At 51.4% G+C, this 27,537-nt stretch overlaps 1 protein-coding gene and 1 long non-coding RNA gene across 2 annotated transcripts in view; both read left to right on the top strand.

The window, feature by feature from the left end:
- LOC145716486 (uncharacterized) overlaps positions 1–27,537 on the top strand; it is a 73,891-nt gene that overhangs the window by 15,294 nt on the left and 31,060 nt on the right. The window lies entirely within an intron of this gene.
- Positions 1,078–15,740, top strand: LEP (leptin). Its single transcript, XM_006747878.3, has 3 exons — positions 1,078–1,192; positions 11,007–11,178; positions 12,852–15,740. Exons 2-3 carry the CDS (start codon positions 11,035–11,037, stop codon positions 13,206–13,208), a joined length of 501 nt encoding a protein of 166 aa, XP_006747941.1. The 5' UTR covers positions 1,078–1,192; positions 11,007–11,034; the 3' UTR covers positions 13,209–15,740.

The raw sequence follows: 27,537 nt of genomic DNA, 5'->3' as shown, positions 1-27,537 counted from the left end.
CTTTTCAGACCAAGAAGCAACATCAGAGATATGTAGGTACAAAAGGGAAAAGGTCCCCTCCCCATTTTTTGGCCAAAATTCAAAACTTAATTTATGGACACCAAAATGTAAATTTCATATAATGTTCACGTGCCATACCTATTCTTTTTATTATTTTTTCAATTATTTAAAAATGCAAAAACCAGTCCTAGCTCATAGCCATACCAAAACAGGTGGTGGCCGAATTCGGCCCACCCACGTAACTTCCCAACTGCTCCCGCCCAAGATGGGCTGGTTCTTAACTGAAGGGTTTGTTTTCAGAGCTACTCTTTGCTGTGGGAACGGGAATGGGCCTGATCTAGTTGTTGGCACCTGGGTTCCTGGCCCATTTCTACCCCTTCCCAGCTGGGGGTTCTGAAGAAAGTCACTTAACCTCCTGGACTTCAGTTTCCTTGTCCCTGAAACCCGAGGGAGGCTCAGGCTCCTACTCCCAGGCCGGGAGGGGAAAATGTCGCTTCGTACACTCTCCTGTGTACGTGGGAAATACTGGGTAGGGGGTGGACTCGCGGTGCGTCCAGAGCATCCCCCAGAGGCCGAAGGGCGCTGTCCTCCTCACAGCCCTCCGAAGCAGCGCACCTAGAGTCGCCTGGGGGCAGACTCCTCACAACCCAGTGCCGCTGGCTGAGCGCTGGAAGCCGGGTTCTGGGCGCGCCAGAGCAGACCCCCATCCTGGGTGGGGGCGCGGGCTGCACGGCGGGCAGGCTCCCTCTAGCCCGGGGCCGTCGGGCCGGCCGCGCGGGCCTCGCCGTTGGTGCGCCTCCGCCTCGTCGAGGGCGCGCCGTCCGAGCTCCCCGCGGGCTCAGAGGAGCCCTTCACCGCCACCCTGGCCCCGAGAGGTCGATCCCGGCAGCGCGGCCGTGCCGAGAGCCTCGGGCGGGACCGCCAGGACTTGCCGCCCCCGCCAGGCGGCCCCCGGGCGGTCCCCGAGGGCGCGCGCGTGGCTGCCGGCGCCGCGGAGGCCCTCCCTCGAGGCCCCTGCCCCGCAGCCAGCGGGCCGGACGCTGCCCCACGCCGCGGGGCAGGGCGGGGCGGGAGCAGGCGCTCAGGATGCGCCCGGGCTTGCCAACCAGTTGCGCAAGTTGTGCTCGGGCAGCTATAAGAGGGGCTGGCAGGCATGGAGCCCCGGAGGAATCGCGGAGCAAGCAGCTGCGAGGTAAGGCCTGGGCACGCTCCTTCTTCCTTCTCTGCCGGTCTTTCTTGGCCAGCCGCCCCACCCCACCCGACGCTGAACGCGGGGGAAACTGAGGCGGGCGAGGGGCAGGACAGACGGCTCGGTTCTGGACTATGGCGGCTTTGTCCCAGAGTTCAAACGGGAGGGAAGGCGGCCGGGGAGATCTGGATTCGGGGCCGGGCTGTGCCGTGCCCACGGAGCAGGAATCTGTGCCATGGAGGCAGCCAGGATCCCCGGAGACAGTCAGAGCCGTCAGCCCAGCTGCTGAGATGCTTTGGAAATTGCCTTGAGCACATCCCCGAAGATCAGGGTACCCTGCCCCCCTCGGAAGGGGAGAGAGTCGCGGGTGCTGGGGGTTCGGGTAGGAGCGTTCGGTTTCTGGGAACTAGCTTCGCTCTGCGGCTAAGAATTCCCGCACCATCTTCCGGTGGGGGTGTTCATCTCTGATATGTGAATGCGAGGATCTGTGTAAGGCCAAAGCCTAGGAACAGGACCACTGTGGGGTAGAGGTGGAGGGAAAACTGTCAGGAAGAACCCAAATATCTCGGAGAAATTCTGCCGAGTCTCACACATCTGGCCTCAAAGCCAAGCAAATTGCCTTCTTGACAATGGAAGAAATTGGGGTTTTCTGAGCTGACAGAGCAGTGGGTCGCGGAGAGGCCTACTGCATGTTTCTCACTGTTACCGGCTCTCTTGTCAGGACCGCAAATACCCACTGTTGGCAGGTAGGCCCCAGGCAGAGTCCGCCTTCTCTCCCGGCCTGGTTTACATTGCATTGTGGGTGTGGTTGCCTTTACCTTCCCGTTTCTATAGTTGCAAGATGGTGGCATTTTGGAATTGTGAATCCTTACATACAGCTAGATCCAAGAGGAGTGGCCTGGTTGTCCTTTGAGAATAGCAGTTTTGGAGTGGGTGAGATGATTGATTTCTGCTAGAAGGGTCTTCAGGGTGGGCGGGGCAGAGGGCAGGTACTTGCAGGCACCAACCCAGGAGCCCCAGCTCCGTGACCCCCGTTGTAGGAACTACAACGGGGAAGTTTGGTCTGTAGCCTTCTGAGGTGGGCAGCCGTCAGCTGGGACTGGTGGGAGAGAGGGTACCCAATCTCTTTCCCACCAGGCTGGTCTACAGAATCATAGTCGCTGCCATTCCCGTGTCCCCAGGAGCAGAGATGCCATGCAGATCATTTCTCTCATTTAGGTAGGGGGAGAAGGCAAGAGAAAAACTGGATGTTTTTAGGTTCTTCCCTTTTCTAGCAATTGAGGACATTCGGCTGAGGGGAACGTGTCCATGTTGGCCAAAGGAGCGTCCTTCTCATATTTTGTACATCTTATGCCCAAAATAACTCTTCTCGGTATTTGGGGGAAATATTCCCCCCCCCCCCCATTCCAGGAAATGGCTCCAAGCGCCAAGGACAGAGCCAGGGAGATTGCAATGAATTCCTGCCTTTCAGCCCCAGGCGGATGCCTCTCATGTCTGAGTGGCCCGTGCAGGGCGCAGAGGTGGCCACTTGGGAGAACTCTCCTTGCAGAACCCAGGTCATTGTCCCCCACTCCAGCCTAGATGCCACCCGAAGGGACGTGGGAGTTGGGGAGAGAGAAGGGGCTCCCCGGAAGTAGAGTCCTTGTGGGGTGTGCATCCTTGAACAGCATGCATGTGATTGCAAGGAAAAGCAAGCCAAATTGTCCTGCAATTGTCCAGTCAATCAGGAGACTCTGTCCTCCCCAGCAGTAGGATTCTGTGGTAGCAGCTCCATCCCGGCCTGCCAGCCCGGAGCCTCGAAATTCTTCTTTGACCACACGGTTGTCTCAGAGAAATAGAAAGAGGTTGTTTTTGCTTAGAAACAACACACCTGATGCCTGGGCTCAGGCACTTATTCCATGTGTGACAACAGATGGGCCTTCCTTCTCAGCAAACTGTGTTTTACAGTCTTTCCGGCCCAGTTTGTCAGCTCCCCAAAACCAGATGCGTGATCCGTGTCAATGCCTACGTCTCACTGATTTCATTGCTGATCTCATCCCCATCGGTGTGCACATTGTGTTTGTACTCTGGGGTGCACGGGGCTGGGGAGGAGTTCAAAGGCGGCGGTTCGGGGGGGCAGCCACAGAGAGGAGGGGGAGAGGTCTCTGAGAAGCGCAGGAGGCCCAAAGCAAGCAGCTGGAGCCAGGCTGACGAATGGGACTAAGGCAGGGAGCACCTGGGACCACCATCAGGATGGAGCAGAACCGGGGAAGCTGAAAGGAATGGGGACCCACAGGGTGCTGGAGGACACACCTGAGGTGCAGGAAGCCAACCAAGGTCACTGTTAAAGGGAAACCTGAAAGCCAAAGTGTTTTCTGCCTTCATTAAGAAAGTTTCCTAGGGATTCTGGCTGGGCAAAAGGGAATTCTACAATGTGACTTTGAGACCAGGGCAAGTGAACCATGATAGAGGTAGGTTAACCTGGCTAGACAATGAAGGTCAGAGATGGGAAACATTTTATTTATTCTTTCAACAAATATTAGTGAGTACCCGCTCTGTGCCAGGCCCTTGGGAGATGCTGGAACAAATAGCATGGCCATGCCTCCTGCACCTGGCAGACAGTGCTAATTGATCGAGGCACCCTCTCTTCTGAGGCTGGATGGAGCTTCAGGTTCCCCATGCACACAGTGCGCCAGGGAGCCGCGGAAAGTTGATCAGAGTTGACACTGGAATTGAAACCTATTTGTTATCCATGATGGGGATCAGATCTAAGGGTGGTTTGTGATGAGTAGGAAGAATGTAACCCCCACACCCCCACTCTGGCTGCTGGTTATGTGTGTGAACATTTCTCAGACAAGGCTCTCAGTTGCAAAGAAGAGAAAACCACTCATGCTAGCTCAGTGTTTCAAACAATATATTGCAACCAACATTTAAAAAACAGAACTCCTAAGAGTGCAGCACTCGTTGTAAGGGTGAGTTTGATTTCTTGACCCTCGTTCCTCTTACATGTGTTTATCTATATCTAAAAATATATTCAGAGAGTTGAAACATACTCAAGTGAGTATATGTGGAAGAGTATCTCACAGTGGAGGCCAAGGACAGGGAGGGCCCAGGACCACCCAGGTCAGGAACCAGAAGGAAGGTCAGGAAGGAGCGCAGCCACTGACTGTCCCACCAGTTACAGGATGAACTCCGGTCTTTCTCGGCTATTCCACGCACGTGAAGGCAAGCACGGCTACCCTGGAGCTTCTGAGCCCTCAGTAGAGACAAACTGGGCTCTCTGAAGCCCCACTTTCAATTCCTGGGAGAGATGCCCATTGACCTAATCAGGCCTTGGAAGAGGAAGAGATACGGAAAGGGAGGAGAAGAGTATTCTTGGTCTCTTGACTACCACTGGGCATGCAGACAGGGCCTCCAGGACCTGTGTGTGTGTGTGTGTGCGCGTGCGTGCTCAGAACAGGGCAGATCCCCCACGAGGTGGAATCAAGCCTGGGACATTCTAGCTCTCTAGCCTCACACGCTCTACCCTTCTGCCATATTGAATTCTCCTAAACCCACCATAGTTTTCCCCAACTCCACACTGTCGCCTTGGTCTGGAATGCCCTGCTTGCCCTCTTGGGGAACTCCTGTCTTTAAGGTCTCAGTTCAAATACTGCCTCGTTTACAAGGCTGTCCTCACCTCCCCAGAGTTACCACCTTCCTCTGTGCTCCCCAGATTCTATGCTCCTTCCCTCATAACCTTGATGAGGTTGTGTTAAAATGAGTTATTTTAGCTTCTGTTTGTTCCACTGGATTCTGAGTAGCTTGAATGACCAAGATCTGGTCTTCCCTGTCTCTATTCATCCTTTGTTTTTTCCCTGTACCCAAGTCCCTTCCAAATTGGAATTATGGAGAAAGGAAGGAAAGGAGGAGAAGGAAAGGATGGGAGGGAGACCACAGGAAGAATTTCTGCAGGGAGAGGCTTAGACCATCCAAAGCTTTTTCCCTCATAATTAACAGCAAATACCACATTATCTGAATTTAGTTCATACTAGCACACTGAGGATTACTGAAGAGGGAGGTATAGAAATCCCAATGGCTGGAGAAGAGAAGAAGGAAGAGAGAAGCGCGTGCTGGGTTCCTACTAACCTCTGGCACTTTCAACCAGGAGAAGACATGTGACGTTGGATAGCTCAAGGCTAGCAGCCTTCACCAGCAAATGCCTCTGTGTCCCTAAGCTCTCCCCACCCTCCGCCGCCCCCCCTCCCTGCCCACTGCTATCATCAGAAGGCTGTAGGCAGGCCTGACCTTGGCCCAGCAAACCTTCCAGCCTGGATCTGGAGAAGCCTCCCCCTATCTTGACAGAGAGGTTCCACGTGGTCTGCCTCAACCCCTAGGACCAGAGTGGAGGTGAAGGAGGTCACATCTGGAGGCCACCAGCTTCTTGGGGAAATAGGAGATGAGCTTGTCTGTGGAGAAGGCAGAGGTGGGGGGCCTGCATACAGGTGGGGCAGGGTTGGGGAGGGGGATCAGATAAGGATGAATAGAGCTGGGGCCAGCATCCAGGCCCCAGGTGAACTCAGAGAGTAGGATGTGGTCGGATGGAAGGTGTGGTTATAGGAGCCTCTCCTGCTGGCCTCGGAACTGTTTTCTGTGGTGGTATTTCCTTTTCTAGTGCTGCCCTGGGAGCACTGGTTTTTCTCTCTCCTTCTCCAGTGTACCCATGGCAGGGGATGCTGGTAGAGATGACGGGGGGTGTCAGGGTCTTAATTAAAGTAGAGGGAAGGCATCAGGAGGCAAAAGCTAGTGAACAGGAGGGCCAGAGGGTGAGGGTGAGCAGAGGGGTGGGGGCAGGGAGCAGCAGAGTGAAGGGGAGACCTTGGCCAGTGTGCATGCGGCCCATTGGCCACACCTCCCCCCACAGTGCCCATCTCCCTCCCGAGGATCTACTTAAATAATGGGCAGAGAGAAACAAAAGAGACAGGATGTTGTATCAACATTTCAATGGTTCATCTTTTAACCCTCACAAAATGACAGCTCCTAAATGTTCAAAACCATTTTGGAAATTTCTAGAGAGGAAAGGTTTTGCCGCCCAGGCAGCTGGCTGACAATCACCTCTCCTCCCCGTTCCTCTCACCTCAGCTTTCTCCACCTGGGCACTCCTGGGTCTACATCTGCAGCCCTGTTTTTCTGAATGTGACTGCCAATCCCAACTGTCAGCTGGATGGGTCCACCTGAGGTCCCACCAGTTGCAAACAGCAAATCAGAGGCATTGCAACTCCTTCCCTGTGCCTCTGCCAATTTCCATCTCCATCCTTCTTGTCACCTGGGCTGAAAGCATTAGCCTGGGAACAGTCAGAGCTCCTCACTTCCGCAAAAGAAACCTAGCCTCCCTACGCGGCACTCGGGGCCCAATCCCACCCCACCTCCTGGCCCATCACTCCCATGCCGGCTGTGAGCCCGTGTCCTGAGTTCACAGGCATTCTTCAGCCTCTGAGCCCTTGGCTGGACTGCTCCTCTCTTCCACCTTCATAAACCCAATTCCTCCTGATTTTTACGGCCCTTATCAAATGCCACCTCCTCCAAGATGCCTCCTTGATTCCTTAGCTGGAAATAGTGGTGATAACAGCTCATGTGTATTGGGGTTGGCCATAGGCCAGGCAAGGAGCTAGCACTTTATATACATTACCTCATTTCATCCACAGAACAGCCTCAGGTGGGAATTACAGTTTGTATCATTCCCATTTTATAGCTAAGAACAATGGTCTGAGAGAGTTTGGCAGACTTGTCCAAGGTCCTGTACTCCAACTCCAGCAGAGTTCTGCTGAACTCCAGAGTTCATAATTTTATACACATCTCCCTCCCATGAATTACCCTGGGCATGTTTAAACATCCTTCCTAAAAAAAAAACGAAAACAAAAAAAGCTTTTACATTCTTCCTGGAGTTGGAGCTAATTATGTAAACTGGTTGTTCAAGAGCACAGTTTTGTTCTTGAGTTTTATCTCTAAGAAATAATATATGTTAATAGTTGACAACATTAAATACTGCGGTATATTCCCTGGGCTTTGGGGAAACCCAGCAGTCTTCAGCCCCATCCCTCCCTAGTCCTGATTCCCACCTTCCTGTGGTTCCATGTCCTTTTCGTCTTTGTACCTGGCCCGAGGTGGGCGATCAGTACACGTTAGCTGTCAACCATCTGCTATCCACTGAGTAACCATTACGTGTCAGGCACTGTGCTTAGTGAAGTTGTAGTTGCTGTCTTGAATTATCCCTCCCCTCTCTAGTCCCTAAACTCTGCTCTCACCAGCCATCTACACCACCTTCTTGGGCCACAGCCAGTCCCCACCCGGCTCCTGACACTCAGGGGAACCCAGGAACACTTGACATCTACTCTGTCCTGATGCCCATGTCCAGGTGTATGAATCAGCTAGCATTAAGTTTGGCTGCATTTAGCAGAGACCCCAAATAACAGTGGCTTAACCAAGACAGAGGATATGTCTCTCTCACACGTGCAGCACAAGTCCAGGGATGGGCAGTCTGAGGCCAGTATGTCACCTTGGCTCCCCATTCCACCATTTGTAAGGTGAGGCTCTCCTCCTCATGATTCAAGATGGCGCCAGAACCCCGGCTACTGCGTCCACAATCCAGGCATGGGACGCAGGGAGGGATGAAAGAGGAAGAGGCAAAGGCACACAGCCCAAGAGCTGCCACCCAGCACCCATGCTGATATTTAATTGGCCAGGCTTATTGGCATAGCCAAACCTAGTTGGGGGAAGCTGGGAAGTGTAGTATTTATTCTGGATGGCACATCACCATCTAAACTTGGATATTCTATTACTGCGTAAGAAGGGAAGCATAGATATTGGAGACAACTAGCAGCCTCTACTAAAAGGGTTCGGTGTGTTGATGTGTTCGTGTGTGTGCATATGCTGTGTGTTATGTATGTGAGCACACATGTTGTGTGGCGTATGTTGGTGGGCCTCGTTCTCTCCACCACTTTGACCTCAGATGGACTTGTTATGGGTTCTCTACGGAGCTCCCCTAAATCTGGCCCCTCCTCTTAGGCAGATTTAGCAGCAGCTTCTCAATTCCCCATTTCGAGGAACTACAGTGTATTTTCTATATCTACCGAAGCATATTATCAGTGCTGATAGAGGGGCTTATAAAACTGTTTTCCCGTTCAGGTGTTACAGGGTGGCCATTATGCGAGAGCGACTATGCCCAGAGTTAATCTGGTAATAAATTCTCCCGGGAAGGAGGGTGTCATTACACTAGAATCCTACAAAAGGGTACCATTCAATCTTGTGCTGCAGGGGGAGCACCCAGAAATGCCAGGCACCCTGTGGAGATGGCCCAGGGGAGGCAGTGGGCCAAATGCTAGATTCAGGGTTGGCTACAGGCAGTGTTAGCCCAGTGTTTCAGGCCCTGCCTGGTAATCACACAATTCCCAGATGGCTGACCTCTCCCCCCACCCACCCACCCACCCTTCGGCACACAAGCACAATACGCAGGGGCTTGACAGGTCCATCTCATTTACCCTTTTCCACCAGGTGGTTTTATTTGTTCCATTTTACTCACGGGAACGGATGCTGTAGGGAAGTTAAGTATTTGCCCAGGGGCTCACTGACACCCTGGGACCTAACCACTATACTTTCCACCTTTGCTAGGGTTTCGTGGAACCATACTGGGGATTAGCGCTATTTAACTCCGTTCCACAAACATTTGGTGGAAATGTTTACTCATGTAATCGGGAGTTAATAGAGGGAGCTTCGACTTTTTTTTTTTTTTTTTTTTTTTGAGAGACAGAGAGAGAGAGAGAGGCAGAGGGAGAAGCAGGCTCCCAAGGAGCAGAGAGCCCGATGCGGGACTCGATCCCAGGACCCTGGGATCACGACCCGAGCCGAAGGCAGACGCCCAACCATCTGAGCCACCCAGGCGCCCGAGCTTCGACTTTTTAAGAGAGAAAGCAAGCACAGAAACACCTGAAGTGCCCCCTCCTGAATTACTCGGGATTTTGAGTTGATACGGGGGTACAATCTCCATAGCTTCATCCTAGAGCAGGGTGTTTGTTTCCAAGGACATGGTCCCAGGAGGTACCTTGGTTGAGCATTGGGGTGGTTTGTAAGTTGGGGCTCTCCTCAAAGGCTGGAGAAACTGTGGGGTGGGGAGAGAGCACCCCAGACTCTCTGGGTTAAGCAGAACCCTGACTCAGCCACTCACCTGTTTGACTGTGAGCAAGTTAGTGCATCTTCTTGACCCTCGGTTTCCCCTTCTATAAAATTCAGATTAAAAGCATACCTTTGATCAAGCATGATAAATAATAAACAGACCGTTTATTTCTATTATATTGCCAGAATATGAATCATACTAATATGATTATGGATAGAAAATGTATTATCTGTTGTTATCAAGACCCAGATGAGGCAGAACATAAAAAACAGGGATTAACTTTTTTGCCTTTTCCGGAACCTTCATGCTAATATTTACTTGCATTTGATTATCATTTCAGGCTCATGCACACAACATGGATCACAGACTCGCACACATTTAACTGTATTACCTTTTGTCTTATGTATCTCATTAAAACTTAGCGGCTTACTCAAGGATCTGCATATTACTAATATTAGAATTCATTGTTCCATGACTTCGAAAGTGTCAATCATTCTGGATGAACATGTTATATAGTCTCTCCTGCCTCCATGCCTTTATTTTATTTTTTTTTAAAGATTTTATTTATTTATTTGTCAGAGAGAGAGAGAGCGCACAAGCAGGGGGAGCAGCTGAGGGAGAGGAAGAAGCAGGCTCCCCGCTGAGCAGGGAGCCCGATGCGGGGCTCGATCCCAGGACCCTGGGATCATGACCTGAGCTGAAGGCAGCCTCTTAACCGACTGAGCCACCCAGGCGCCCCTGCCTCCATACCTTTAAACCAGCTGTTTTCTGGCCATTTGTGGCAACCACTTTCCATTCTTACTAACCCCTACTGGGTCTTTAATACCCAGCTCAGGTGACACCTCTTCGAGGGAGCCCCTTTTGTACTCCTGTGGTATCTTGCGCTCATCCTTCTCGAAAAGTTTGTTCTTCCTGTACTGGAATGGCCTGCGGACCTGTTTATCTCTCCTATGAAAGCATAAGCAACCCGAGAGTGGAGAACATCTGTTGTTCACGATTGTATCCTTGGTGCCCGGCTCTGTATCTGACACATTAACAGACCTTCTGCCAGGGCTGGGTGCGCTCCGGCTCCCGGTGGGAGAGAAAGAAAGTAATAAAGCCAGTGATAAATGCCATCACAGAGGCATCAGAGGCCGCCACGGGAGAGTAATGGAGAGGGCAAGTAACATCATCTCTAGTAATAAGGATAATAATAGAGTACATTTCACAACACCTTTAAAGCTCTTGCACATGCATTGTCTCATTTGATCCTCATAAAAGTCAAGAGATAGGTATATTGCAGGAGATGCTGGTGGGGCTTTTAGTGGTTATGTGATATGCTTTGTGTCAGGCAGCTATTAAATGGCTGGGTTCAGACCAGACTTTAAAAGCCCGTTCTCTTCCTCACAGCGTGCAATAAAGTCCTATCATCACCATGACGTCCATTTGCTCCTGCCTTGGCTTACTGCTCTGTGGTCCATCCCACACCACTTCGTAGATTAATTGCTCAGGCCCTGCCTCCCCGAGGAAATGCATTTCATTAATGTAATTCTAGATAACAAATTGTCTTCGACGCTGAGGGGATGATTGCTATGGCAGAAAGCAAGTCTCATTTTTATACACATCAGATAATGTGGTTGGTAACAGGGCGTCTGGGTGTTTTTTCTGAGATACCAGCGACTTGCTATGTGTGGTTCCTTCTGTTTTCAGGCCCGAGAAGCACATCCTGGGAAGGAAGATGCGTTGCGGATCCCTGTGCCGATTCCTGTGGCTTTGGTCCTGTCTGTCCTATATTGAAGCCGTGCCCATCCAAAAAGTTCAGGATGACACCAAAACCCTCATCAGGACGATTATCGCCAGGATCAATGACATTTCACAACCGGTAGGGAGGGTCTGAGAAGACAAAATAGAGCTGTGACTGGCCCATGGGGAAACCAGGACCTCAGACGTTAGCCAAGGCCTGTGTAGCCTCATGTAGGGGCCATGGCAGCCTTGATTCCTCCCTCCTGCACGAACAGAGCTGCCTTTCCTCTTCCTCTCCCCTCTGCCTCCCACCTCCTCCCTCTCCTTCCTCTCTGATGGGAATCCTAGTGCCTAGGACCAGAGGGAGCCATAAAGGTCCTTGTGTCCAACTGGCAGATGACCAGAACCCCAGCTGCATCCCCTCTGAGCCTCTGTCTCATCGCTAGAATGTGCTTATCATTGGGCATTCTTTTTTTTCTTTTTTAAGATTTCATTTATTTGAGAGAGAGAGAGCAGAGCTAGAGAGAGAGCACAAGTGGGAGGCGGAGAGGCAGAGGGAGAAGCAGGCTTCCCGCTGAGCAGGGAGCCCGATGCGGAACTCGATCCCAGGATTCTGGAATCCTGACCTGAGCCGAAGGCAGACGCTTAACCGACTGAGCCACCCAGGTGCCCTGCATTGGGCATTTTCCTAGCTGAACTCTGGCCCTGTGAAGCTTCTCCCTATTACTGCGAGTCCTGGGGTCCACAGGCCTAGACCTTCAGCCATTTCCCAGAGGAGGGCTGTATTTGGAATTAGGAAGACCGAATGTGAATCTTCACACTTCTGTTCTCTCTGTAAAATCTTAAGCTAGTTGCTCAGTGTCTTGAAGCCTTGGTTTCCACAGCTAGATAGTGGGACTATCATAAGGGACTTCACAAGGTTGTTTTGAGATTCAATTAAATAAAGCAAGTGATCCACCTGCCCTCCCCCTGGCCCCCAACAGAACCAGAACACAGCATGCCCTCATTAAAGGTTTTTAGCTGTGGTTTTTGGTAGCCCCTAGTCTTAAAAGCCTGCTTGCTCCCCCAGCATGGAGCAATCTAGAAACTTCCACATCTCCCGCCCGCTATGCATGTCTGACAGTGGTCTTGGGTAGCCAGGGAGAAGTTAGGTGGCCAGAAGCAGGGACAGCTCAGAACTAGACAGGGTTTTGGGCATTTTATAGAGAGAAACCCAGGAGTCTCCTTGCTTTCACGGGGCCGCTCAGGATAGATCCAGAGTGTCCCAGCTTGGGTGGTGCCAAGAGTGAGCGTCGCAGGCAGTGGGGAAGGGGAGAGCCCCTCCTGGTAACCAGCGTTACTGGAGCCGAAGAGTGAGGTGGGGCACTCTTGGGGGGGGGTTGTCCAGCCTTGATCCCTGAGGGGGTGGGAGGCCTTGGAGAACCAAACTGGGAGGGAGGAGTCCTCTGAGGGGTGGAAGTGGGGGGAGGATGGCTGGGGGAGGGGCACTTCAGGAGGACCTCAGTGCCTGGGGAAGAGACTTAACTAAGTAGAAATCGGGCCCCATGGCTGGTTCCACAGCAGAGGCCATTGCGAAGATTGGTCTGGAAGGGGAGGGCAGGGTGATTTGGGAAGGGCAGGAAGACAGAAGTCCAGGAGACCAGCTTGCAAGCTTGGCGGCCCCGGGGCCCAAGAAACAAGGGCCTGGGCCAGGGTGGTGAGTGGGACCGGAGGCAAGCAAGAGAGCGGACCTCCACACTCACGGGAGACGCCGAGGCCTTGCAGAACCGACTTCTCTGAGATCCTGCTCTCCCTTTTCCTCTCTCCCAACAGGGTGTCTGCTCCAGACCAAGGGTTGCTGGTCTAGACTTCATTCCTGGGCCCCAGTCGGTCCGGACTCTGTCCGGGATGAACCAGATGTTGGCCATCTACCAACAGATCCTCACCAGTCTGCATTCCAGAAGTGTGGTCCAAATAGCTAATGACCTGGCGAACCTCCGGGACCTTCTCCACCTGCTGGCCTCCGCCAAGAGCTGCCCCTTGCCCCGGGCCAGGGGCCTGGAGAACATCAAGAGCCTGCGCGATGTCCTAAAAGCCTCAGTGCACTCCGCAGAGGTGGTGGCCCTGAGCAGGCTGCGGGCAGCCCTCCAGGGCATGCTTCGACAGCTGGACCGCAACCCTGGGTGCTGAGGCCTCAAAGGGCTCTCTTCCCAAAGTCGAGGAGAGAGCCCTGGGCTTCTGGGTGTCTCCAGGAGAGAGCCCGTGTGGGTGTCCTTTATCTGGACCCCGGTCCATTTCTCTCTCACACCTCGGCACCACTCTTCCAAAGGCATAAGCCGCCAAGGCACGAAACCAAAGATAGAATGCATGATTCCATACTCACCGGGAAGGGGGACCCACCCGGCAAACAGTGAACTGGATCTGGGGTTCTCACAAGAGTCTTCCTTCCTGTGCCACCTCCCCCCTCACTGCATGCTTCAGCGTGACCTGGGGTGATTGCAGGAGGCACCCACCGAGCCTTTGGACCATCAAGCAAGGTTCTGTTTGAGAATTCTGGGAGCACCGTGAGGGCTACATCCACATATAGCTGCAAACTCCAAGCAACACGTTATTTATTACGCCTTTTATTCTGGATGGACTGGAAGGAAAACGTCAGCTTTTCCAGGCTCTTTGGGGCTGGTCAGAGCCAGGGATGCTGGTTCCAATCCCTTCGATGGGCCTGGCTGAGGCAAACCCATTTCTAGTGACTTGAGGGCTCTCTAGTTAGTTCTTTGGTAACTGGCTTTGTTTCTACTGTGACAGATGTGAAATTACAGTGTTTGCAATGGCACTGCCCTGAGCGGATCTCCAAGGACCAGGTTATTTCAAAAAGAATTAATAAATTTTGTCATCTGTGATGTGTGGATGTGTGCACCTAGAGGTGGGGAATGTGTTAGGGGCAAGGGGAAGGGTCCAGAACCTGTTTTCTGAATCACATTTGTGCAATGAGCTCTTCGGATGGGGGAGGGGGTTCATTTTCTCATCTCTGCAACCACTTAGTGTGGTTTTCATGAAAAGATGACCCCTTCAGGGGGTTGTGGGGGGCTTTGCCAGCCACCCATGGAGGGAGTGGCACTGAAGACTGTTTATTGGGGCAGTTGTGAGCCCTGGCCTTCTCCAGTTGCTGGAGAGAGGTCTTTCTTTTTTTTTTTTAAGAGTTTATTTATTTATTCATGAGAGACAGAGAGAGAGAGAGAGAGAGAAGCAGAGGGAGAAGCAGGCTCCCAAGGAGCAGGGGGCCCGATGCGGGACTCGATCCCAGGACCCTGGGATCGTGACCTGAGCCGAAGGCAGGCGCTCAACCGTCTGAGCCACCCAGGCGCCCTGGAGAGAGGTCTTTCTTATCAGGGAGTGAGGATCCCTCTCTGGCGACAGCGATCCCCAGAGCAGGGGTCCTTGGTATGGACCTTGGAATGGTCTAGGGATGATCCCACACTGGATTTATAAGCAGTAGCCCTACTTGAGATGTGCCTGCCAAATTGTGATTCTCATCTGACTGGCTCAGCCAAAACAAGACCATGTTTCCCACTCATTTGGGGTGGATTTTTATTCCAGTGGGAAGGTCTGTGGGCTTTAGTGGATGGATGGTCCCAAGACCTGGGCCAGCACTGCTGAGGTCTCGAGGAGTGCCCTTCCCACTAGAGGTCATATTTGAGGGGATGAACACGGAGGCTTGGCTTTTCCACCGTCCTCCCGCTGTGGTGAGGCCGTCACACTCTAGGTGGTGGGTCTGTCCAAGGAAATTTGAATCAAAGCTGTCAACTTTGAGACTGAGCACCTAATTTGTGCTCAGCCCTGATTGGTGCTATGGGCTAGAGAAGCTCACCAAGTACACGTTAAAATCCAGTCTAACCCTCAGGGACCTTGCATTGTAGATGGTAAAAACTGCACACACCAGCATGCAAAGGCTGGCCTTTCACCATGGCAACGGAGCAGCCGAACCAGCAACCTCCTCAGCAGGCGGGAAATGCTGAGCTGAGGCTGGCGGTCTCAGGGGCCCACAGGCTAACCCTGCTTGCACTTGGTAGCATTTTTGCTTTGCAGGCACGGCAGCGTTTATTACCGTGTAGCCACATCCCTTTGAACAGTGTAGCTGACAATTTAAAAATAAGAACATGACCTAAGACCATAACAGCAGACAGGTCGCAGGGCCAAGACTAGATTCAGGCAGTGTCCCTGGAGCCAGGTAATGCTCCCCGGAGGTGCCAATAGTGTTGGGCAGGGGAGACCAGGGAGGCTTGCTGGGAGAGAGGAGCTGGAAGTGATTTTGTGGGAGGCGAGGGGTGTGAATTGTCTGGAGGGAGGAGGCTGTTTGGTTGGTGCTGAGACACCGGGGTGAAGGTATGTGCAGCCAGTTACAAAGAAAGGCAGACAAAGGAAAGACGGGAGGGAAAGGGACATGTTGAAGAGGCCTTCAGTGGCAAAGAAGTTTGATATCGAAAGGGTTAAGAATCGAAAGTTCTAGAACAGAGAGATTCATGAGATGGGCAGAGTCAGACCCGTTCTGGAGAATAGGACCTAGGTAATCATTACCACCCAGTCAGGCTGGGATCTCTTAAGCCTTTCACTCACCAAAACCTGGCACCACAGCTCATTCTCAGAGTGTGAAAGTTCTAAAATGTAAATGATTGTCTTTTTTTTGTTGTTAAAAAAAATCCAAATAAATTAACTTTGCCCCTTGGTCTTTGTTTTCTGTCACCCTTTCTGCAGGGGCATTAGAAGAGCTATTTGTGTGTGACAGGGCAAGGCCTGGCTGGCCTCCCCCCCTCAAGGGGTCAGCTCTGCCCAGGCTTGGCCACAGCCGGCTACCAGTTAATCAGGCTGAAGGATTCCCCCAAAGCACTGAGCTGGCAAAACAAGCACATTCGGCACCAGAGTCAGTGTGGGTCTGCAAATCAGCCTTGAGAAGCACCAAATTATTTTTTAAACAAAAAAGAGTAACAAAAACAAGAACCCGCAAGCACACAATCAACAACATGCAGCCCAACAGCAGACCCAACCAGGGGCACAGACTCTCGAAAAGACAAGACTTATCTCGTTGTAGGCACAGACAATCATCTCTGTGGTGCAGTTAGAACCTGACAGTTTCCACCCAAGTTCTGGGGAGGACTGGGGGCAGGGCGGGGGGGGGGTCGTCCATCAAGCAGTCACTTCCATGGGCGATTTCAAAGTATAGTTGACAGATGCTAACCCATTCCTGAGTACTAGTTTAAGTGGTGGAGGAAAGCGAGACCGAGCTCCCAAAGAAGGGGAAGCCGCAGGGGGCTGGGGGGGGGGGGCGGGGGAAGATTTGTCAGATACGGCTGGAACAGCCTAAGGGGGTCACTTGGCAGCTCAGGGAAGGAGCTGGACTCTGTACCAGTCAAGATTTCTTTAGCTGCAAGCGACAGAAATCCGATGCAAACCAACTTAAATAAAAAAGAGAGAATTTTTGGTCCACGTTGCTGAAAAGTCCGGGCCATGGTCCTTCTCTTATAAGACTTTCTCTGCACTCATCCCCAAGGACCTAGAAAGGTGTCCGTGCCCTGACCCGCCCCAGTCTCTGCCATCCTGAGATGGGTAGCAGGGCTCGGGGACGATGTATTTGCCCCTTGGTGGCCATCTGGGACCGTTTGAGATGTCTTGTTTCCGAGCAGTCATGAGCCTTAGAAGCCCCCTGCCCCCACCATCCCTAAGTGGCTCTGGAAGTCAGCCCACAGTAACAAGGGTCTCGGAGCAGAGGCCTGAAAATGTCATTCCCTGCTCTGTGAGGTGACTGTCAGGGTCACAGTGGAAGGGCATGTTCTTCAAGTTATCCTTCCAGAACCTTTTCCATCCTTGGGCACTCTCTTGCTCTCCCCCGAGGCACTACTCACATCTCCCAAATAGCTGGCAGACTCTGGGGGCAGCATCTGACCATGTTCAACCTCCAAAGGCAGGACTTTTGCAGAGTCTAGGGAGAAAGAAGTCAGGTCAACCCAGCAGAATATTTCAGAAGACCCCATCCCAGATTTTTGCAGGACATGACCAAAAAAATTATACCCCACTTTCCCAAAAAGAACATGGAGTGATTCATTCCAGGCTTTTACCAACAGAATCTGAGTCTGGTGCTCTCTGACCAGCAGATCCACCCAGGTTAAGCTCACTGGCATATTGACATCCTCAGCCCTCCAGAGTCCTTGCCCCGAGAACGCTCAGACCTGAAGATGGGAGAGTCAAGGATGTAAAGAAGGTAACGGAGCTTTCATGCCCAGCCCTCATCTCCAACCCCAGCTCACAGCGTAGAGGATGCTTAACCCTTAGGTGAGTTATTTAACCACTCTGAGCCTCAGTTTGTCATCTGTACAATGGGAATATAATAGCCCCTTCTTTAGAAGTGTTTAGAGCCTTTAGAAGATTAGATAATAAAATATTTAGGAAGCTATTAGCCCAATGACTGATATACAAAAAAGCAGTCAATAGATGATGTTGTTGTTATTGGTGCTAAAGAGTCAGAGAAGCAAAAGGAGTGAGACTTGCTGTACCAGACAACCCTCCTTGAGATCGCCACGGCTGTGGTACGGATGCCTGTGCACAGGGCTCCCTGCACCTCTCCCCTTGGCCCCTTAGGAAGCCTCTCAGCCCACATGGGGCAGCCAGAAGGGGTAGGGGAAGGGGAAGGTCCCAGAGGAGCAAATCTCAACCAGTGGAGAAGGGGGGGGTCTGTGGATAAACGGCCCCGCCTCCCACTCTCCACGGGGGCAATTCTAAAGTTCATTCTGTAGGACTGAGCCCTGGGTGCCCACTGCCGTCACACCCGTGGGGCACTCCTAACTGGCTTTTCCTCCTTCTCATTCCCACTCTCCCTGCTCCTCACTCCTGCTTCCTAGGGTCACCTCCCAAATACACCTCCTTACCAGAGAACCCTTGGGTCTGGTGCTGCTCATGGAAGAACACAGAGTAAGACAACTGCAAAGCAAGTGGAGATGGATTTGGATGCTGAACCGTGAAGCCAGATTCTAGAGAGGGGTAGGTACCACACACCAAAACTCAGAGAATCATCCCTAAGAGCCAGGCCTAAGAGAGAAAAGAAGAGAGAGCTCCTAAGGAGAAAGGAAGTCCACTTCAGGAAAGCTTGACACGGGAAAGAGAGCAGGACAGGAAGAGGAATCTACTAAATGGAAGAACAACAAGATTAGGCCGGAAGGAAGGAAGGAAGGAAGGAAGAGAGGGAAGTAAGGGTAAATAAAAAGAGAAGAAATACATGTAAAGTTAATATTGCCTGTCTTACTGCATTTGGGCAGCTATAACTGAATATTGTGGTCTGGGGGGCTTATAGACAACAGAAATTTATTTCTCACACTTCTTGAGGCTGGAAGTCCAAGATCAAGGTGCAAGCAGATCCCGTGTCTGGTGAGCGCCTGCTTCCTGGTTCATAGACCACATCCCTCACTGTGTCCTCACCGGGTGGAAGGGGCAAGGGAGCTCTCTGGGGTCTCTTTTACAAGGGCACTAATCTCATTGTTGATTATTACGTACATAATTACTATTTAAAATAACACTAATCACCTCCCAAAGACCCCACCTCTGAATACCTAACCTTGGAGGTTAAGATTTAACATAAGAATTTTTGGGCGACACAAACATTCACTCTATGGCATCCCTTTATGATCACTGATTGGAGGAAAGATCAGGCCAAATCAAGGGAGTCTCGATCACTGACTCCTACCTGCCTAAACTGTCTTTTTACAATAAAGGTACCTAATATTAGCATTTCTTCCACTGAGCTCCGATGGCCCCTGTTCAGTCGGCGCATGCGCAGCTCACGGGGAATCACTTCTGCAGGGGTCTCATGCCCGGACAGGACCACCCCGCCTGGCCCCGCGCCTAGCTGTCGTGTCCGGCCCAGCGCAGGCACTCCACTCTTGCTTGGTGACCAAAGGATCGGAGACTCCTGTATTAACAAGCCCATTATATCAGGTCAGCTAATTCTGTCAAAAGCCTGAACACCGTCCTGACCCTTAAAGGTTAAAATTCTTAAAATTCTGCTCACTCTTAACTTGCTCAGCAAACCTCTTCCTTTTTAGTTCAAAGATATAAGCCCAAACCAACTAAAAAAAAAGAGCGTTAAGACAGTGATGGGAATCTGAGTATGGATTCTGGGTTAGATGATGAAAGGAATTATTACTAATTGTATTAGTTGGGGTGATGGCATGGTGGTTAAATATTTTAATTTAAAAAAAATTTTTTTAAAGATTTTATTTATTTATTTGACACAGAGAGAGCACGAGTGGGGGGAGGGGCAGAGGGAGAGGGAGAGAGGCAGACTCCCCACCAAGCAGGGAGCCCCAGGGCTCCATCCCAGGACCCTGAGATCATGACCTGAGCTGAGCCGAAGTTGGACACTTAACAGACTGAGCCACTCAAGCGCCTCTATTTTTTTTTAATTTTTTTAAAGATTTTGTTTTTAAGTAGCCTCTCCATCCAACGTGGGGCTCAAACCTATAACCCTGAGATCAAGAGTCACACACTCTACCAACTGAGCCAGCCAGGTGCCTCTATTTTTAAATGCTTCCTTATTTATTAGAAATTCAACTGAAGTCATTTAGGATGAAATGCAATGATGTCTGGGATGTACCTTAAAATATTTCAGAAAAAAATATATGTAAGAGGGTAGATAAACAAGGTCAATAAAATGTTGGCAATCGGGCGCCTGGGTGGCTCAGTCGGTTAAGCGTCTGCCTTCGGCTCAGGTCATGATCCCAGGGTCCTGGAATCGAGCCCGACATCGGGGTCCCTGCTCAGCGGGGAGTCTGCTTTGCCCTCTCCCTCTGCCCCTAACCCCACTTGTGCTCTCTCTCTCTCTCTTTCTCAAATAAATAAAATCTTAACAAATAAATAATAAATAAAATGTTGGTAATTGTTAAAATTGGGTGACAGGTACACAAGAATTTATTATAGCAAGCCCTGTACTTTGGGGCCGAATTTCCAGAAGAAACAGTTTGGGGTAAGGTGCAGTCCAGTCCAGCCCAGCCCCTCGGCCACCTGGGTGTTGTGTGTTCTGGGGAGGGGAGGGGAAAGGGGTGCAGGGAAGAGGAAGAAGGAGAACAGGATGTTGGGCCCCGAGTTGTGTTTAACTTCACATTTGATTTCGCTGCCTGGCAGATGTTCCAGGGGGCCGGGGAGGGTGGGGAGGGGGCGACAGCCTGTCAGAGTGGGTGTGAAACTGTGAACTGAAACAGAGATTTGACAAATCAAACAAGGAGACAGTGGTAAGAGCCAGCTGTGAGATACTGGAAAAGCAACTCCTGATGCTTAGAAGAAAAAGCCAAAGGAGTAGAAATTAGAGCCTCGGATGGACATTGCCATAGCCCTGCAGGGCCTTGGGGTGCCACATGGAGGCACGGAACTCCCCTTCCCCCTTTGCAAGGGAGAGTCGTGGTGTCCCCACTCCATGGTTATCCCTCTGTATTAAATATCCTCGATAGGGTGAGAAGCCCTCGGACCATTTGTGAAGGAAAATGGGATTCCTGTCTCATTTTCCCACTTAAGTTATGGTAATAAAAAGATACTTCATCCCTACCTTCAAAACCTTGTCCCTGGGGCTCTGCATCTGGCTGCATTTCTCCACTGGCTTGCATCAGACCCCTCCCAGTGCAGGAGCAAAGCACTGTTCACCTCCACCCAGCCACGCACACCCTCTACACACACTTCAGGACATCCGAGAGTGCAGAACGGGGCAAGCCGGGGACCGACCCAGAAGGCCAGTGAGGCTTCCCCCTTGGGGCCTAAGCCAGAGCCCTTGGCACGGAACGCTGTGGAACCTCAGACGGGGCCTTCCCGTCAATGGCCAGTGTTTCATCTCAGGCAGATGTCCCCAAGGAGATTCACAGACCAGAAAAACAACCCTGAAGTCGCCTCCACCCTCCTATCCTCTTTTTGGCCATCATTCCTGGAATGAGGAAACACCCACACTCACAGCTTTTCTTTTTCTAACATGTGTGTATTTACCTCAGTGAACTGGCGGGTGCGGCATAAGTGGGGCTCCCCACCCCCACCCTGCCAGGCCTGAGACCCTGACGGCAGGGGAAACCCCTGCTCCCTTCCCTTCCACACTTGCGCTTGGACCTTGCACCTGACTCAAAACCCGGAAGTGGTCTTCACAGCCCAATAATAATTTGGAGCTCGTGGTAACGGCCCAGACGGAGGGATTTATGACCCTTTGTCGCTTGGAGGAGCAAGGCAGGATGTTTGTTACTTATCTCATGCACCAGATGATGCCTTAGAGGTCTCACAAGACTTGCCCGAGGCTCCCATCTGAGGATCAGAACCTGAGCCTTCAGCTTTGCAATACCCAGGCTGGATATATATGGCCATCTTCCCCCGCCCCTCCCACGCCCAAACACACATACGGATTTCTGATGTGTCCCATGACCCCCTCTCCCCATCAGAGGGACAACCATCCGGGAAAGCTGGCTGGCCAGGTCACGGTCCTGGTGTTGAGGAGCTTGCAGTGTGGGCTGCTTATACACACACACACACACACACACACACACACACAATGGAAGCAGATGCCCGCACAGATGGCTCCAGGGTTCACTCACAGGTCTGCTTACCTTCCCCATCAGCATTCCTGAAGCTCCCTGCACTAGTCGCCTGTCCTGCTGCTTTTCTTGGGTGAGGAGCTCTTTAAATCACAGATCGGGAAACCAACCCTCACCCGTCTAGCTTCTCTCGCTTGCATATATTTTACTGTACATTTTTTTAAAGATTTTATTTATTTATTTGAGCGAGAGAGAGCGCAAGCAGGAGGAGCGGCATGCAGAGGGAGAAGCAGGCTCCCCACTGAGCAGGGAGCCCGATGCAGGACTCGATCCCAGGACCCCGGGATCAAGACCTGAGCTGAAGGCAGTCACTTAATCACTGAGCCACCCAGGCGCCCTACTGTATATTTTTTCATTCACATTTCCCTCTCCACCCCCACCCCCCACTCAACACACATAAGCTCCCGGGAGGCAAGGATGGTCTTCGGGTCTGTTTTATTTTCTACTGTATCTCTAGCACCTTGGCCAGATCCTGGCACAAAGTACAAAACAATTATTTGTTGGCTGAATAAGTGTCTGACTTCAAGAGCTGAAGGCCCACACACACTTCACATTTGGGCCATTAAATTTAGGAGCAAAAGAAGCCCCATGAGGGGAGGCAGAATTCTGGGCTGATGATCCCAAGCCAGATATAGTTGCGAAAGCCTTGCCAGGTGGACAAGACTGGAGGAAGATTGGAGATCAATAGGTAGAATTCAGCAGAAGGCTTAATCTCACAGGTGGAGCTGCCCTACCATAGGGTATGGGTGGACTATTGCGGTGATGGCTTCCATGAGTCATGCCTTCCGGTCTCCACCTCCTTAGGTAGTCTCCTGTCACATGACTCAGGGCTTGGCCATATGACCTGCTTTGTCCAATGGGACAATGGCAAGCCATATACAAGCAGAGCCTGGAAAAGTGCTTGCACTCTGAGGCCTGTCCTCTCTCATTGCTGGAAAGCCTTCAGCCATCACGGAGCCAGCCCAGACTAGCTTCCCAGAGGATGAGCGACCAAGTGGAGGAGCCCCAGTCAATTAAAAAGCATGTTTTTAATTACCTGGACTTTCTGATGCTTTGACATTTTGGGCCCTTGTTGACACTGGATTGCTGATTGTTCCAGCCAAAGTCTCAGGGCTGACTCTCATGGCCTCATTTCGATCACATGTCTCTTGCTGAGCCGATCACGGTGGCCAGGAGGATGCAGTACTCTGCTTGTAGAGGTTTGAGTCATCCCAGAAACTGGGCAAGGGCTCAGTCCCACTTGGAATAAGAATGGGTAAGGGGTAATATCCCAAAGGAAAAAAGGGTTCTATTACCAAAAAGAAAGAAGGATGGATTCTGGGAAGGCAGAAACAGCAGACAACATCTCCAGGAATGCTCTGCGCTTCTCTGTCCTGCACCTCTGATCCTTGATAGCCTTCCAGAGCCTTGTTCCAATATGGATTTCTTTCTAGGAGAGTGAAGACAGGAGGCTCTCACTTTGACCCTTTACTTTCTTGTATGAAGAACAAAAGCCAGTTTCAACTGGCTCTTAACTTCAACCACACAGCATCAAATAAAAAATGGTGTTTGACCTTAGGCTTTGAAGAAGGTGAAGCAATTGTCCTTGGCTCTGAGAACTTCTGATAGGAATGGAGAACATTTTCATTATTGGTTATACTGGACTGTCATTGCTCTCGTTTGGGTTATTTTATTGGTCTCTCTGCTTTGTTTGGGGTCACTCTTTTCCATTGAGAAAATTGGTTCCTTTTTTTTCCCTCCCTTATGATGGAGCTCATGCGGCCAATACTTTATCTTAGAAGGTATGGCTGCTCTGGGTGTTTTACAATAAGCACGATGACCATAATGATCCCTTACAATAGAATAACGCCTTGCCATCTAGAAAGGCCGTTCACACACATTACTGTATTTGATCCCCACAATAACGAGGATGGAGGAGTACGGTATTACCCTCGTTTTCTTTAGATATAGAAATAGACTCAGAGAGGTTAAGTGACTGACTGAAGGTCACAGAGCTGTGTTGCCTTGGGTAGAAGGAAAATATTGGCAAGGATTAGACAGACATTTATTCGAGGCTTCATCTATTTACCAAGATTAGACTTTATTGCTACAAAGCTAATCAGGGCTAAATCCCCAGAAGAACTAGTTTGCAGTATGCAAACTATAGTAGCTCAGAAGGACCAAAACACGAACACAGGGTCACAGTGCCACCAACAGCCATGACTGGAGCTCGGCCCAGCATGTCCGCCCTTGGACTCACCCACAAACGAGTCCAAGAGACGCAGTCCCAGCCCAGCCCCCTGGAGAGCAGTTCTAGGTCCAGGAGCCCACATCTGTGGTTCAGTCCTGCTGGGGAACCCCTGCACTCCTCCCTAGCTCCTTCTCTCCTCAGAGAGGCTGGTGGCTGGGCCACGCATGGGACTGAGGCTTTGGTCTACAGACAGGGAAGGGACAAGTCTGATAGGGCCTGGAATACTGGGGAAATTGTAAGCCTGGGTAGAAACTCCAGCCTGAGAGGCTGAGGGCTTCCCTTCCAAGGACTCTGCTCTTCCTTACCCACTTCCTTGCCTTTTCCCTCTGTGCTGAAATGCCCAGTCAGACAGCCAGCTGGCGGTCCTCTTTGGTATGGTTTCCACACAACTCACAAATCCTGCTCACTACCAAAGAAAAGAATAGACCCAGAGTAGCTAGAAGAGACAGTGTCCCTTTCACAGGAGGAAGGGCTTCTGGGGAACCCTCCAATCCTTGTCCTGTCCCTGGAAACTTCCAGGCCATTCTCTCACTCCAACACTCTGCCGGTATCCTGAGCAAGCCCCAGAGTGATGAGGTAAATGCCCCCCCCATACAAAAGTGGGCCCTGACCGCACCCATCCAGTCCTGTCCCTGGTCCTCATTGTGGAGGTCCTGAGGACTCAGCAGGACAGATTGGCCAGAGAGGAAGTGACCCAGCCCCAGAGCACTCTGGGAAACCTACTGTGTTGGCCTCAGACCCCACGATGGGGGTTAGTAGATCAGAGCCCCTTTCCAGCATTGTCTGAGGTGAATAGGACAGGGCTTATCTAAGCCTGTATGGGCCAAAAGAGAAGCCTAGTCAGCTTACTCTGCCTTCCTTCCCTAGATGATCAGGCTGTGTGCTGTTGGGACGCTTCTATTCTAGAAGTTTCCGCCAGGTGGCAGAGAAAAATACCAGATGCCAGAAACTTATCCATCTGAAAGGATGTCCCCCATAGGAGAAAAAAACCCAATCACACCTTCTGCCAGTTGGAACGTCTGCAATCACTCACTCCTCATAAGTGGAAAAAGAATGTCAGGACTAATCAAATGACATCACTCTGGGAACCCAATGCATCCTGCACTGATCTTTGTGAAAAGCTTCATATGGGAAGATACAAATTCCGATTTGTCTTGTCTAGAGGAAAAATGAGTTTTAGATATGTTAAATCAAAAATGATATCTTACGTACCAGACATTAGTGATCCAGGACAAATGCCTTGGGAGAAAAATTACCCTGACAATTTTAAGTATTCAGGTGGCCAAAGAGCTGGGAAGTGATGCAGCAGCACAAACACAGAGCATCCGCCCTGGACACCCACGTGCCCCGCCCTGGGCCGCGGCAGACCAGGCGCCTCAGACAGAGTAGAGCCCTGGTTCCTGAGGACCGACCCTGGCAGCTTCCCACAACGACACCTCCTGCCCGCCTCTCCGGCACCTGCAGCTTCGCTGTCTTCCTGCTCAGCTGGGTTGCCAAGGTCTGAAGACCTCGGAAATGCCCATGGAACCAGCCCAGAGCAGGATGGTGGGGAGGGCTGGGGAGAGAGGAAAGAGGCCCAGTTCCCACTGGTTTCCCAAGCCTGATAGACACCAAGGCTATTTTTTTTTTTAAGATTTTATTTATTTATTTGAGAGAGAGAGAGCGAGCACAAGCAGGAGGGAGGGGCAGAGGGAGAAGGAGAAGGAGACTCCCCGCCAAGCAGGGAGCCCGATGCGGGACTCGATCCCAGGACCCTGGGATCATGATCTGAGCCAAAGGCAGCCGCGTAACGACTGAACCACCCAGGCGCCCAACACCAAGGCTATTAAAAGCCAGTTTACAAAAACACTGGAGGGCATTGGTTGTTCTCTTCCAAGACAAGCAGGTGGGACAGAAAGGCCCAGGGAGATGTGGGTTCTAATCTGAGCTCTGCCCGTTGCTGGCTAGTGCCAAGGCTCTTGGACAAGTCTTTTCTCCCCTTTAATTCTTAGCTGATAAAACAAAGAGTTGGCTCTAAATGACATCCAGGGTCTCTTTCAATTCCATGACACAGATATTTTTCTTTCTTTCTGCTCTCTTTCTTTCAAGAGTCTGTAGAGCATGGTAAGAGCACAGTCTCTCAAATCGATCTGCATAGGTTTGCATCCAAGCTCTGCTGCTTTCTAACTCTGTGACCTTGAGCAAGTAACTTAACCTCTCTGTGCTTCCACTTCTGCAAAATGAAGATGATAGTATCTATCTCATAACCTTGTGAAAGGATAAAATGAGTTAATATGTGCAAAGGGCTTCGAGGAGCTCCTAGCACATAGCTCTTATTTATTGAGCAATTACTGTGTGCCAGGCTCTGTAGCAGGCATAATAACTACAGAAATGAGCCAGAGTGCGTGGCCCTTCGTCTCCAGGATGTTATTGTCTCCTAGCAAAATGCTGCCAGGAAGTTCCTCTCTCATGGTCACCTATTTGTGTCCTGAAGGGTGGGTGACTCCTGGCATTCTGCCTTTGGTTTGGGGTTGGACATGCAGCAAGCCCCCCGCCCCCCCACAGGTCCCCAAAGCATGCACCATCAGCCCAACATCTCAGCTTTTTTCCTTTCCTGCTTCTTTATTGCTTTTCCACTCCTGATGCTACTTGCAGTCTGACTTCAAAGGTAATAGAAATAAATAAAAATCTCCTGCAAAAGAGCCTTTCCTCCTCCTCCCTCACCCCTTTCTCTCTTGAATTTTCTCCTGTCTCCTCTCGCTGGTGTTGCATCACTCAGTCTCGCAGCCTCGCTCCACTTGCCCCGTTTGGGGAGCTACAAGATCCCTCGGTGCCTCCCTGCCCTCCTAAGAACACACTCTGGCCTCGCTCTTCCAAGAACCCGATGCAGCCATAATCTCCTTGGTTAGTGAGGACATTGGCTGCGGGAACATTCGGCTTTGTTTTCCCAGGGGGCAGGCGCGGGGGTGGCAGCGGCAGAAATTGCTCAGCTCGTGCACAGTCAGCAGGGAAGGTAATAGGGATTAATCTGGGCACTGCCAAATGCAGATGTGTCCCCAGCCCGGGAGGCAGGATGAGCAGTTGCTGTCTCAGGGCCCAGCTGCGACCTGCAGGGGGGCCCAGGGAGAAGGAGGAGGCACTGGCCCAGAACGGGCAGCCCCAAGGGGCTCCGTGCAGCATCCTGGAGGAATGGAGCTGCCCTGCCCAGCGCTGCCTGGCCAGGGGGGCTGCTTGATTGATGCCTTTAATAGACATGCTGGGGAGCTGGCAGGCCAAGTGTTTATGCCCAAATGCACATTGGCTGTTTAAGGAATTCCCAAATCCCTCGCTGGAGCCTAGATTATGAAAAACATTTCTAGAGGAATCCTGTGGCTTCCTTGCCACTATGATCATCCTCGGGCTGCCAGGGGGTGGGAGGGTTGGGGGAAGAGTGCAAAGGGCAGCCCTTTGGCCAATCCTGGCCGGTTCTGATCAGGCCCATTAAATTCTGGCAAATGGGGAGCTAGCGTAAAGATAGTTGTAAACGTTTCCTGAGTGCCTACATATGCCAGACTCTGGAGAAACGAAAGCAATAAGGAGCAAAAAGATAACCCGGTGGGCAGACAGTGCACAGAGGGAGGAGGAGGCTCCCAGAGCGGTGGGAAGCACACAGAGGTGGCCTTTGGGGTCCTGATACCCCTGCCATACCCTCCCCCACTCCTTCACTTCT

This window comes from Leptonychotes weddellii, chromosome 12 (assembly GCF_054177405.1).
Source record: "Leptonychotes weddellii isolate Sample4059 chromosome 12, ASM5417740v2, whole genome shotgun sequence".
NCBI classification, from domain to species: Eukaryota; Metazoa; Chordata; class Mammalia; order Carnivora; family Phocidae; genus Leptonychotes; species Leptonychotes weddellii.
The sequence above is the reverse complement of the archived record's forward strand: the minus strand, read 5'-3'. Positions and strand labels throughout refer to the sequence as shown.

Excerpts from the sequence above, each read along its gene's own strand:
- LEP (XM_006747878.3), top strand. The coding sequence starts at position 11,035 with ATGCGTTGCGGATCCCTGTGCCGATTCCTGTGGCTTTGGTCCTGTCTG. Across the intron at positions 11,179-12,851 it reads TCAATGACATTTCACAACCG|GGTGTCTGCTCCAGACCAAG; the intron begins GTAGGGAGGGTC and ends CTCTCCCAACAG.